At 54.6% G+C, this 13,693-nt stretch overlaps 1 protein-coding gene across 12 annotated transcripts in view; it reads right to left on the bottom strand.

The window, feature by feature from the left end:
* The window catches only part of MARK2 (microtubule affinity regulating kinase 2), a 55,763-nt gene extending 48,401 nt beyond the window's left edge, over positions 1 to 7,362 (bottom strand). For 4 of the 12 annotated variants that reach the window (XM_079787382.1, XM_079787377.1, XM_079787374.1 and 1 more), the window contains exon 1: positions 6,709 to 7,218. In XM_079787382.1, the coding sequence (XP_079643508.1) occupies positions 6,709 to 6,762 (54 nt within the window). In that variant the 5' untranslated portion in view covers positions 6,763 to 7,218. The other 8 variants (XM_079787381.1, XM_079787373.1, XM_079787371.1 and 5 more) reach the window with 6 other exon arrangements.
* Positions 7,363 to 13,693: the final 6,331 nt, after the last annotated feature.

Here is a 13,693-nt window from a genome sequence, read left to right as displayed (position 1 = left end):
TGCCATGAGCTCCACGCAGTCAGAAGCTATGCTAGACCGAGGGACTGGAGAAACAGTGATGCAAACTCTCGTGGGCAAAACAAAGCACAAGTGCTTCCAACACCACCTGCGAACCAGGCAAGGATGGCCATCCGTGGGAGGAAGGTGGGAAGTGACAGGGTAGGGGAAGGCCAGCCAATCCCCGAGTCCAAAGAAGATGGTGGGAAAAGGGGGCCACCCTCCCAGCAGGATTATCAGCAACCCAAACAACAACCTCAGCAAAGTGCTGCTTGGGGAGTAGATCATCGTAGACGCAACAGGAGCAGCCTGCCCCCAGGACCAGGGCACAGGCTGGAGCAGCTTGCAGGCAGCCTCACTCATTCATTCATTACCAAACGTTCAGACCTGGGCGTCTTCTGCGGAGTGAGAGACGGAAAAGCTGCGACATTAGCAGCTCGGGTGGTCACGGGAGCCTCAGAACCCTGCGATGCCCTTCCCCTACTGCTGTTCACTAAGTGCCAACATGTGGCTGATGGCTCCCACCTTCCCACAGGTACCTTCCCAAACTGCTCCCCTCCGCTGAAGTACCTGCTGCCAACGACCAAAAACGGTCCTCCCGTTTCCTTCCCCAGCAGGCCTGGACAGGCAGTCCACTGCACTGAGGCAAGAGGTCTGGGGTCTCATTGGATTTAGCAGCCAGATCACGACCGCCAGGAGTTAAGAGTCCACATTTCCTTCCAGATCAACAAATGGGGAGCCAATCACAGACCCAGTCCCTCCCTCCTGGCCAGGCTGAGGGCCTTTTGCCAAGCGGTGAACTGCAAAGGGGCCAAGAAAAGGAGCTGTACCTTCGAGCTTCCCGGGACAACACTGCCTGGAGGTGGGGGGGTGCAGAGAAGGCCCCGCACATGGAGCCTCAACTCAGAGACCCACTCGGTGTGAGGGGGAGAGGGTGTTTACGGACATCGTCCCAGCTCACGCCTCAATGAGCAGAGCAGAGGAGACAGACCTTCGTATTGCCAACTTCCCAAAGAACAGAGGAAAATAGGCCGAGGCTGCCCAAAACCAGCTTGACTGGTTCCACAGCAAAGCCTCTGGTCTGCTCTGCCTTCCTTATGTGAAAAAGAGAAAGATGGCTTGGAGCCAGCCATTGAACACACACCCACCTCCTCACCTCCTCTCCCCACCCCCACTGTCCCACAGGATTCATCTAGCCACCAATATCCGTGTCCATTTCACCCTCTCGCCTACCAAACCTTGTGATTACACAGCTTTTAAGTCTAAAATTAATGATCTGGTTCAGAAAAAGAAACACATGAAGTAGGGGAAATGAGTACCAACCCAAAGACAGACTCTGTGGAAAGAACTCCCCACAGGGACCAAGAAACTTCACGTGCTCTAGACAAAAACAGACAATTCGGATGGAGCGATCTAGCCTATTTATCCCCCAAAGGAGGAGCCGGTCTGGTGGGCAAGAGAAGGAAGTGGGTTCCCTCCTCCTGAGAGAGAGCTGGAAACCAAGAGGCCAGATTCTCCCCTGGTGTTTCAGAATCCATGTGCCTCTCAAAGTCTAAAAGAGTGTGGTGGGCAGTGAGGGACATTCTGCTCAAAGCTCGAGCCCTCGGGGTTGACCTGGGGACAGTGGGAAATGGGTGGTTTCCTCCCCACAAGGTTCGTAAAGGCCTGCTCTTCCCTTTGCTGAGACAGAGGGGAAAACGCACAGAACACTCAGTGACTCACTCGTGTTTGATGAAGGCTGGGAGGAAGCCTGGAGAATCCAAGCTTCAAGTGCAAAATGTACAAATGCTGGAATCTCCCACAAGAGAAGAAACTCGGCCACCTAACTGGTTTGTCGTTTTGCTGAACTTCGGCGGAAGGAGGAAGGGCCATGTTTAACTCCACCCACCCTGTCCACATCCCTCTCAGTTTGTATTTGACAGGAAAGGGGCAAACCTGGCAGCACCACCACCGCTAACAGAAAACGAAACCTTCCCACAGCTCCTCTCAAAGCAGAGGACTGAGCCCCCGGCCACAGCCTCACCGAGCAGAGCGCGGAGGAGCGGGCGGCCCCGGTCACGGGAGGAAGCCTCACCAGGCAGTCTCGGGGAGGGAAGGCCGGCCACCCTCCTCGCCCTTTCCATTTGCTGAGGTTACTTCATCCCAATCCATTAATGGGCTTCAAAGTGCTGCGAGGGGGAGTCCATTTGGTAGAGACACCATCATCAGGCCAAAGGTGGCGCCCAGCCCCCACCCTGCTTGTCGATAATGGGCCACAAAGTCTGAAGCTTGGCTGCACTCTAGGCATAAAATATTCATTCCAGACGACATAATATATATATGTAGGCAAGTCATGGGAGCTCCTGGGGGGGAGAAATGCCAGCCAGGTGGCTAAGTGCTCAATGAGAAAGAGTTCATGAAGGCATGGGTTAGTCCTGGCCAAATGCCTACTGAGAATTAGGCTGTTCTGTCCAAAGAGAAAGCAGTCTAGTCTGAGCAGCTTTTGATTCTCAGATCTAACCAGGCAAATCTCTCAGGTAAACAGATTCTCAATCTTTTCCAACCTTAGAGGCATCAACGCTACTTAAGACATTTACCCTGAAAAAAATTGTGGGCCCAATCTTTGGTCGCCATCAGAAAGATTCAGGTATCCCCCCCTGCAAGCCTGAGTTTAAGCAGGCCACGTTGCAGTGATTGCCTTGTATCCATCTGCTTAGCTACTTCCCCAAACCCACAGATCAGAGAGAAATTATTAGAACTTACTAGTAGTTACCTTTACTGGGTTCAAAGGTCACGGTATGGCAATTCTATGAACTCCAGGGACTCCAAAGCCCTTGCTCTAAGAACACCTGATTTCTAGGGCCAACCTTAAAATGAGAATCTATGGCCTGACATTTACCCACATCCCTGACTAGAAAGCAGCACCAAGGGGTCAAAGGGCAGAGGTCAGAGCCGGCACCCAGAGCGCGGTGCTGCACAACTCGCAGGGCGGCGGTGAAATGGGGTCTAACTGAGCTCTACTAGATGCCACCAGAACCAAATTATTCACGGCAACCTTCTGCCAGACCCAGCCCTGGGATCCAAGGGATATGTGTTTGAAGTGGTTCCGTTGGTCTTTTCAGGATCCTATGTTGGATTTGCTTTCTTCACTCAGATTTCCAAACACCCCTTCCCAGAACTGAGAGAATGACAATGCCCCTCCCTCCCTAGAAGAATGACAGCATCCCCCTCCCCTGCCCCCTGAGCACAAGTGGGGTGGGTAGTGAGAGGCCCCTGTTTTCTCTCAGAGGTGGGGCAGGCCTGAAGCCATGCAGCCCTCCACAGGTGTTACAGGAAGCTCTAGGCAGCCGCAGGTGAACTCTGGAAGTTGGACCCCTCTCCACACTGACTATTACTGCTGCTGCTGGCTGGGAAGACAGACCTCATCTTGCTGATTGCTTTCACCACTGCCAAGCCTTCAGGCCAGAGGAGCCATTTGGAAAAGTGAACAGAAAGCTCAGCTCACAGACTAAGAATCCCCCAAACTCCCAGCCCAGGAGGCCACAACCCTCCTGCCAAAGGAAGAGGCAGTGGCTGTGAAAAAGCACATCCGAAATCAGGTGTCACACCATCATGCTAAGGACAGGCCTTGCCTTGCTCTTATCTCCTACTTTCACTATTAGAAGCAGAGCTGACAGCAAACAGGCAATCTTCCTACAATGCAGGGTTTATTTTTATGCTTTAACATCTTCTGTGTGTGTGTGTGTGTGTGTGTGTGTGTGTGTGTGTGTGTGCGTGTGTATGTGTGTTTAATTCAGATGGGATCAAAGAGCTCCTGGAAACAGCTTCTCATCAGCCACATGTTTTAAAGACGGGGAGAGGAAGAGCAAGAGACTAGAACTTGAGGACAACCAGTGGAGTCTGTTTACCTATTTCCTGGTGAAGCCAGTTTAAATCATTTAAATCTAAATAAGGTGATCGAGGACCTTTGGGGAAGAAATCAGCCCAACCAAAGTCCTTGCTTTCTGTTTCACAGCATTTCGGCTTATTGCAGCGACTGAGCTCCCATGACCACTTTAGCCAGGACGGCACCGGGACCCGAAGGGCGTCCTTGCTCTCCCCGCGTGGCACGAATTCTTCTAAAGGAGCCCAATGCTTCCAGCATCTCTGGTCTTGTGACCAAAGGAGCTGCTACTTGTCTTCTTTCTTGTTTTAAACAGTACAGCGCCTGCCTGTGATGGTGTATCCAAGGTTTTCCAAAGGCTGTGCTTTTAATAGGATGAGACTCCATATCAAGTTAATGGTAAGACTGGCTACCATGAGCAGAAGCTATGAAGTGGCGCAGGAGAACCTAAGACCACCGAGAACAGGAACGGGATGAGTGACGGGTAATGTGGAACAGAATGACAATGTGTGCAGCCACTGCTCTGCACAAGGTTACCGAAGAGCAGCTTATATTCCCAAAAGGTGCACTGATTACTGCTATCATAAAATCAATGGGTGTGCACCAAGTTCCTACTCTGCGCTCAGCATGTACGGAGGAGAAGAAATTAACACACACATCATAAGGAAAAGGCCATGGCAAGAATACATTTACATTTTGTAAACAGCACCAAGAAACCACACTGAGGCAGCCAGGTGCTCTCTGCTGCAGGACACAAGGCCCCCCACAGCCTCCCTGAGAGCAGGCACTCCATCGCCACTCCCCAAATGCCTGAGGGTGCCCGTCAGTCCCTGGGCCTCCTCCTACCAGCTCATAATCAACAGCCTGGGAAAGTTCTCTGGTTAAGCAGGGTTTACCTGCTAAACCAAAGATTGTGATAGGAAAGGAATGGAAGAGGCATCTTCAGGAGGGCCTAGAACAAGTGGTTCCCATCAGGAGAGGAACAGCAGGCCAGCGAGGGAGACGGTGACAAGCAGACCACACTCCTGCTGCCAAAGACCCCGTCCCGTGCAGAACCAGCTGCCAAATCCAGCGGCGACTGGAAATCAGCCAGCCCTCTCTCAACCTCCGTAATAAAAGGGTCAACAACCACCGCACAGGAAAACTGAGGCCAGAACTCTTCTGGAGTTCCTGACTGCCCCGGTGACAGAGAGTGAGGGGATGACCAGAGAAAAATGTAGGAAGGATGAAAAGAGGGAATATTTTCAGAGAAAGATGTTAACATGCAAGAGAATATAGCAAGGGTCCCAATGGGCTAAAAGGAAAGAAGGGAACACGAGGAAAATACAAAGAATGTAACGGGCAAAAGGGTGCAAAAAGCACTGCGGCCCCAGGGGACAAGGGCTCCTTTTTCAAGTGAAGTTTTTTTTTAAAAGCCCGCAAAAGGTGTGACAGGCAGGGAACACTCCACAGAGCAGTCAGCAAGGGACACTAGAGATGGTGACAGAAAGGGGAGGGGTGGGAAGTGGCCGCTCTCGGCGTGGAGGTGAGATGACACAGAAAAGCTAAGGCCTGGGTGATAAACCACAGCCGTGATTGTCAGCACGACGGGGAGAGCGTAGCTCAAGAAACTAGTGTGCAAAACGCCTGCATGGGGAGCTACCATGACTAGTCAGTCGGAAGGGAGAGGGCAGGAGCATGTGTGGGGACTTAAATATGTGAAGAAGGCAGGAGACTAATATGGACATGGAAGGGCAATCCTGATTAAGAGGCACAGTAAGGCAGAGGGGGCGAGAGCAGAGAAACTGGAAGGCAGCAAAGCAAGGAGAAGGATGCTGTGAAAAGTGGCAGATCCAGGAGGGAAGAGGCAGGCAGGCACCACGGTCTGCGTGGCAGGGGAGAGAGAAAGGCCAGGGCAGTGAAGCGAGGCGGGGAAGAGAGCCGAGCAACAGGTTGTGTTGTGTTCCTGGGGTGGGCTGAAAGGGCATCTTTGCCTTGCTGGGGAGAGGCCCAGAAGGCTGGCCAAGCACTCGCAGTGAGAAACGGGGGGGCCTAGAGATTTAAAAGCCAAACCCCAGGGGAAGAGAGCCTGAGGGATCCCAAGACTGAAGGGAGTGATGACTGGAACCCCAAAGGCAACCTGTGGGAAAAGTATGCGCATGACAGCTGTAGGGGAAACGCGGAAGCAACAACTGCCAGCGCGAGGCACGGGGAGCTTCTGGAGAGAAGAAGGGAAAGTGATGAGCAAAGAGTAGGCGAACGATTTGGAAAGGTGATGAGGGTGGAGCTGGTGGGTTGCAAGCAAGAGGGAGAGCACCATTTGGAGAAGGAAGCAGCAGGGTAAAAACAAGACAAAACTGGGGAGCTGGACGGGGGAAAGGGGCCGAGAACACATTCCGGGGCAAGGACCCCGAGGGTGACAACCAGGGACTGGGAGAACCTGCGCGGGCGGAGGGGAAACCAGGCTAGAGAGGCAGAGGAAGAGGGGGACCACGACCCGGAGCAAATCGCTGGGTGCTACCGGCTGAGCAGAGGGTGGCTGCCGGGAGCGTGGGTGGAGGAAGACCAGAAGGGCCCCCGAGAAAAAAGGGAAGAGAAGAGGAAGCTGGGGAGGTAACACGGAAGCGCGCAGGAGGGCGGTGAGGGGACAAGGGGGGTCAGCAGAAAGACAAGTGTGCAGCTTGCAGCCCGGATGAGGTGGGTCCCAGGACAGGGCTCAGAGGGGGATGTGCGGGGCCGGAAGACAGATGACAGGGCAGCTGGAGCTTGCAGGTTGGCAGCAGGGGCACGAGGAGAGCAGAGGAGGGAGAAGGCTCTGCAAGGTGCAGGGGCCCGGCCGGAGAATTCCGGGAGCCCTCGGAGCTCCTTACCTGCTCCGTGTCCCTCTCGTTCAGCGTGGGTAGGGGGGTCCGGGCGCTGGACATGGCGCCGGTATCTCAGGGGAGGGAACCGAGAAGCTTGAAGGGAGGGAAGGGAAGGCGCGGAGCCCGGCCGGGCGGGGCTTCTCACAGCAGAGGCACCCGCCGCATGGGCCCCGGCCGGGGGTGCGGGGAGGCCGGGCAGCCGTTCACGCCAGCCCGGGGATGCGCCGCTCGGGCTAGGCCGCGCCGGCTCCGAGCGGCTCCGGACCGCACCCCCCCGACCCCCGGCTGGGCTGTGCCGCCTTTCGGCCGGGCCGCGCCGCTCCGCCTACTCTCTGCCGCCGCAGTCGGCCGCCCGCCTCGCTCCTCCCCTGCCCTCAGCGGCACTGCTCCGCGCCCGGCACACAGGCAGCCGCCGCCGGACCTGCTGCTCCCAACATGGCCGCCGCCACCGCCGGCCCTCGGCTCTTTCCGCCGGCAGCAGCCGGAAACATCCGAAGCGGCCTGGAACGGGAGGGCGGCTTGCCTCCTTCTCCCCGCCACCGACTACGGGTGAGTTCCGGAAACACCGAAGAAGGCAACCCCCGGGGACGCGCGCGCCTCCTCGATCCCGAAGGCCGAGCTTCGGCTCTGTTTTCGGAAATCCACGAAGCGACGCCAGGTGCTCTAGCCACGCCCACAGGCCTCCCCCCGCCCACTTCAGCGGGCGCTCGGCAGTTTCCGGAAACACCCGAAGCCGTCCCGCGTGCGGAGAACCGGCCCCGCCCACGCCCCGCCCCGCAGCCGACGGCGGCGGTCGTCGGCCATTTCCGGCAACACCCGAGGCCCGGCGAGCCCCGGGTCATTCCCTCGGGTGGTACCGAGTCTAACTCTTCGCTTCTTTCCGTCAGTTTTCGGGTATTTTCAAACCTTGAACAGGGAGCGTGGAACTCCGGTGCGTGTTGTTATTTGACTAAATAGAAAATAAGGCTGTGAGGCGTCCCTGCGATTCTAAAGCAACTTCCCCTCCGCGTGTCCGTTTGTTGTGGGTCAGCCCTTAAAATCCATCTCGTTTGTCACCCAACCTATCAATATGCCTGTCACCTGTCCAGTACAGCATGATTCCATTACCTGTCTACCTACCCTTTATCACCCACCATCTGCTATCGTGGCTTCTCGTCCAGGTCCAGACAAGCACCAGGTCAGCGTGCCTGGCTCCCGCTGTGAAAGGCTCAGAGGTCGCCCCAGCCCCGCATGCCAGCCCCAGCCCCGTGGAGTGAAAATGCTGTGTGATCTTGGGAAAATCACATACTGTGTCTGAGTTTAGCCTCCTCGACGTCCCTATATTGGAAGAATCACATTCTAAATAACATCTTTGAATCCCAGTTACCTTCCCCCGCCCCCCCCAAAAAAAGTCTTTAAATTGTTCAAAATTGCACAAACCATCACACTATAGTCATATAATCCTGCCAGCTACCTTTTCATTTATTTTTAAAGTACTAGTTATTTTTTTAAGTATATTTTTTATTGATTTTCAAGAGGAAGAGAGAGATAGAAACATCGACGATGAGAGGATCATTGATCGTCTGCCTCCTGCCCGCCCCCTGCTAGGGTTCAAGCAGGAAACCCAGGCATGTGCCTTGACCAGGAATCAAACTGTGAGATCGATGCTCAACCAGAGCCACACCGCTGGGTGCCAGTTACCTTTTTAAATACTCCTGCAAAGTAAGAAAAGAGAGACCTTCTCATCTTAATTCACATTTCAGTTCTAAGACAAAGAAACTCAAGGAAAAGGAAATAGAAACCGGCTGAAAATGAGGATTCCGCTGGATGGCACTAAGAACGGGTACCTGCAGAAGTTCCTTTCCTCCCCTGGGCCTCATCTTTCCCTCCAATAAAGCCAGGCCATTGGGTTCATGAACTCCGAGGCCCGCTCCCCTTTGGAGAGCCCCTGACTCTAACAGGAAGTCTGTGTGGCGACCTGGGCCCACTCTTCCCTTTCCCCGGGATTGTCTCACCAGGGAGAGGCCGTCTGATTCCTCTGGCTCTAAGCTGCCCCCACCCAGAGTACTCCAGACATGTTAGAACTTGCCCCCCTTTCCCCGGGCTCAAAGGCAGCTTAAGGTGGGCAGAAGCCAGAGTCCCCACAGGAGCCAGGTTCAACCAGCGCCTTCCCAAAGGCGCAGGGATTGTGGGGGAGAGTGCTGGCTGCACCCCTGACCCTTGACTTCCAACTCCCAGCTCCAGCATCCTGAGCAGAGCCCTTGGCCAAGTCAGCCAGAGAAAGAGGCCGCCAGGCAGCTGCAGTGGGAGGATGGTATGAAAATACTTCCTAAGGCAACAGCTACCATCTACAGCCTTAGCGAGTGCACCCGATCCCAGGACCCTTACACGTCCCTGTGCCCCCCCCAGCTCCATTCAGGCACCCAGCCATTGAGGGAGAAGTTGGGGAAGAAATGCAGAGGAGTTGAGGGAGAAAAAAGGGAAGAGGTGAGAATAGAGGCTATTCCACCCCCCACCCCTCCATCCAAACCCAAATTCATCTTGAAAAATCCGTGAGAATGATCTGCCCTCTGGTGGCCAAAGGGAGTGGCACGCCGATGTCTGGGAAGAAGGGGAAAGAGGAAGGGGTTGGAGGAGCAAAGGTGGGTGCTCAGGAGTCTCCCGGCCCATGCTCTTGTCTAAGGACACTCTACTTCCCCCATGCTTCTGGTCACACAAGTTCCCAGCCCTGTCCTCTGCCCCTTAGCCCACCTTACCCCATCCCACCTGTCCCCTCGTCTTCCTCACTCTCCACACGAGGCTGCCTAATTGGTCTCTCTGCTTAGCCTCCCTCCGACCTGCCCCACCAGACATGCCAGAACAATCTTCCTAAGTCCAGCTCCAATTACATGTCTGTCCTGCTGGAGGCTCTCTCTGCTCCCTCATGGGACAGGCAGGCTGGCTTCCTGGGCCTGTAACCTGTGCAGCCGCCCAGAGCCCAGCTCTGAGAAGGGCCTTGAGCTTGATTTAATCCTCACACTCTGCTGTCATTCCGAAATGTTCACCAAGGGGCCCTCGTTTTCATTTGCACGGTGCCCCGTAAGTTTTGTAGCTGGTCCTGGCCGTAGGAAAAGCCTGTACCTTCATCTAAAGCTTCGCACAGTCTGGCCTCAGCTTGCTAATACCCTCTCCAACTGGGTATCACCGGCTGACACCTCCCCCAGCTCCTGCCCTGCCACCAAGCTCTCCCACCTCCATGCTTTTGTTCAGGCTGACCAATTGCCAGTCACCTACCTCAGCTTCCAGGTGTACTCCAAGATCCAGTTCAGATATTACCTTCTCAAACCCCTGAACCCACCTACTTCTCCTCTAAGATTAATTATACATTACCACACATTTATCCCTCTCTAATTTGCAAACTCATTCATCCACAAATCTCTACTGAGCACCTAGGATGCTCAAAGCATTGTTCTAGGCTCTTCAGGTATAAATAAGTAAGGATCTCTGCTATCAGGGAACTTACATCTCAATACCCCCCCCCCCCCCACACCTGTGTGGAGGTAGACAACAAACATAATAGTAAAAATTAAATGCCATGGGGGAAATAGAGCTAGCTATAAGGGGGATCAGAATTGCAGGGCGAGGTGGGTGGAAAGGGAGTTGCAGTACTAAGGTGGTCAATGTAGGCCTCACTGAGAAGGTGACATTTGAGCAATGACTTGAAAGAGGAAAGGGAGTGAGCTCTGCAGATATTGGGAAAGAACATTCCAGAAAGAGGTGACAGCCAGAGCAAAGGCCCTGGGGCAGGAGCAGGCCTGGCTATTTAAAGAATAAGGAGGCTGCCCAGGTGGGCATGGCTCAGTGGTTGAGCTTTGATCTATGAACCAGGAGGTCACGGTTCAATTCCCGATTCCCAGTCAGGGCACATGCCCCGGGGTGCAGGCTGCATCCCCAGTGTGGGGCATGCAAGAGGCAGCTGATCAATGATTCTCTCTCATCATTGATGTGTCTACCTCTCTTTCCCTCTCCCTTCCTCTCTGAAATAAATAAAAATATATTTTAAGAAAGAAAGAAAGAATAAGGAGGCCAATGAGACTGGAGCAGAGTGAACCAGGAGGAGAGTAGTAGGAGAAGAGGGCAGAAAGGCTCTGTGGAGCCAAGCCGGTGGCCACTGCTGTGGCTTCCCTGGGGGTGAGGTGACCTGCCTGGCTGCTGGGTTGAGAATAGAGTGAAGGGGCAGGAGTGCAGGAAGGAGGCTGTCATGACAAATCAAGTGAGAGATGACAGAGGCTTAGAGAAGGCAGCAGCAGAGGAAGTGGTCGGACTTGAGGTATACAGGGGTACGCAAAAGCAGGTTTACAGTGTGAGTACACAGAACACAGAATTTATTCTTGTATTACTATTTTTTATATTTTTTTATTGATTTCAGAGAGGAAGGGAGAGAGAAAGAGAAAGATAGAAACATCGATGATGAGAGAGAATCATTGATTGGCTGCCTCCTGCACACCCCCTACTGGGGATCAAGCCTGCAACCTGGGCATGTGCCCCTGACTGGAATCGAATCCAGGACCCTTCAGTCCACAGGCCGACGCTCTATCCACTGAGCCAAACCAGGTAGGACCTATTTTTTAAATAAATTTATTTTTAATGCATTTTTATTGATTTCAGAGAGAAAGGGAGAGGGAGTGAGAGATAAAACATCAATGATGAGGGAGAATCATTGATCAGCTGCCTCCTGCACGCCCCCCACTGGGGATCGAGCCCACAACCTGGGCATGTGCCCTGACCAGGATTCGAACCGTGGCCTCCTGGATCATAGGTTGACGCTCAACCACTGAGCCACGCCGCCCGAGCTATTTATTAATTATCGTATTATTTTTCATACGAACAGCATAGGGCCAGTGCTCCAGGGCAGCCGGGACGCCCACTGGAACTGGAGAAGGCAAATGTATGGGATTCCCGACTCCAGCAGGCACAAGAGGCCTTCGAGTAGCAGCCCCTCTGTGGCGGGCAGGGAGAAAAGAACTGGCTGGAGTGGAAGACACCTTATTCTCACGCCTCTGCAACATGGCAGTTCTCAACCCTCCCAGCCACGGAGCCAGAGGGCAGGCTCGCTCTGGGCAGGCCACTTGGAGGATGGGGAGTGGCCAGAAACTGGTCACGGAGGGCAAGGCCCACTCCTGCCCTCTCACTCCTCGGAGTCCCGCGCCCCCCCCCCCCCCATCCTGCAGAGCGTTACCCTACTTTTCTTGGAGTCTCTGAATGTCCATCACGCGCTTTGCCACTATTGCCACGTACCATATTGAACTGAGAACATTTTAGAGATGGTAGAGTGTGAAAAAGTGTGCACCTTGGAAGTGATGAGCTGGAAATGTTAATTATCGGTGCCCCCTGTCCAACCACCACCGGGACAACCAGGACGTGAGCCACACCAGGACAGGAGCGGCCCGTCTCGGCCCCTCTCCTGGTTTTGCCAACAGGCGCTGAGAGCTGTGCACGGGGTGGGTGTCAGGGCAGGTACAGTGCGCAGGGGGCACTGCTACTACCCAATCTGCTGATGAGGAAGGCAAAGCCTAGGGAAGCTCGGGCCCTGGCCAGGGGCGTGGGCATTGGGCAATCAGCCCGGAGCGGCGCCGTGTGGGGCAGAGGGCCAAACGCCCGGACCCCACAGCCGCTGCTCCTCAGTCGCATGTGCTCACCTTCATCTTCCCATCTTTTATTTATTTATTTTTTTAAATATATTTTACTGATTTTTTACACAGAGGAAGGGAGAGGGATAGAGAGTTAGAAACATCGATGAGAGAGAAACATTGATCAGCTGCCTCCTGCACACCCCTTACTGGGGATGTGCCTGCAACCCAAGGTACATGCCCTTGACCAGAATCGAACCCGGGACCCTTGAGTCCGCAGGCCGACGCTCTATCCACTGAGCCAAACTGGCCAGGGCCATCTTCCCATCTTTTAAATGGAAACAGTGAGCGCAGTGGCCGCGTGGGGCTGAGCTGCGAGGCTGTAATGAGTTAATGCATTAGACATGCTCAGACAGGGGCGGTGGAGGCCAGCACTGCGTGTGGGTTGCTGTTATTACTAGCACACCCTAGCCAGACTCCCGGGGCCTCGCGTTTCTCGGCTACATCCTCCCCGTTTCCCGGAAGGACAACAGTGGATCGGAAGTCAGAGAGCCCATTCTGTCCCAGCTCTGTCACGAATGGATCACGTGAGCCGTTAGGTAACTCTCTTTCCCCCGCAGGGTCCCGGGCCCCTCGTCTGTACAATGAGGGGTAGCTGAACCCTTTGCTCTCGGGGGCCTTCCTGAATGCTATAGATAGAAGGTGTACCCCCCTCCCCTCCCCGCCCCCGCCACAAGAGTCCTATGTTGAAACCCTAACCCCCACGGTGATGGGGCCTTTGGGAGGCGATTAGGCCATAGGGCTCCATGTACCCCAATGGGCATAATGGGATTCGTACCCCATTGCAGGAGGCAATGCAGGAGGCTGCCTATCAATGATTCTCCCTCATCATTGATGTTTCTGTCTCTCTCCCTCTCCCTTTCTCTCTGAAATCAATAAAAATGTATATTTTAAAAAAAAAAGAAAAAGAAAGAAAAGCAATTTCCCAGAGCTCCTTTGCTCCTCCCCCCCCCCCCCCCCCCCCCCCCCCGCCCCGTGTGAGGACGCAGCGAGAAGTCTGCCTTCTATAAACCAGGAAGAGGGCCCGGCCAGACACCGCATCGGCCAGGGCTCTGATCTTGGACTTCCCAGCCCCCAGAACAGTGAGAAGTACATTTGTTGTTTGTGAGCCACCAGTCTGTGGTATGTGGTGGCAGCAGCCCGAATGGGCTACGGCACTCTCCGAAACCCTCACCCGGCAACAACACTGGGCTTGCCCTGCCTCACCCATGACCTGGACTCGTGCCTGGCACGGAGGGGACGACGCCCCTGCCAGCCTGGCTCACGTGTTTTCTGCAGAAGAAAGGTCCAGCTGCTCCCAGAGGCCACTGCATACCAACCCGGGGGAGGGCACCTTCACAGTC

The sequence above is a fragment of the Cnephaeus nilssonii genome (assembly GCF_951640355.1).
Source record: "Cnephaeus nilssonii genome assembly, chromosome: 13".
NCBI classification, from domain to species: domain Eukaryota; kingdom Metazoa; phylum Chordata; class Mammalia; order Chiroptera; family Vespertilionidae; genus Cnephaeus; species Cnephaeus nilssonii.
Note: the sequence above shows the minus strand (reverse complement) of the source record. Positions and strands in the feature narration are given on the sequence as shown.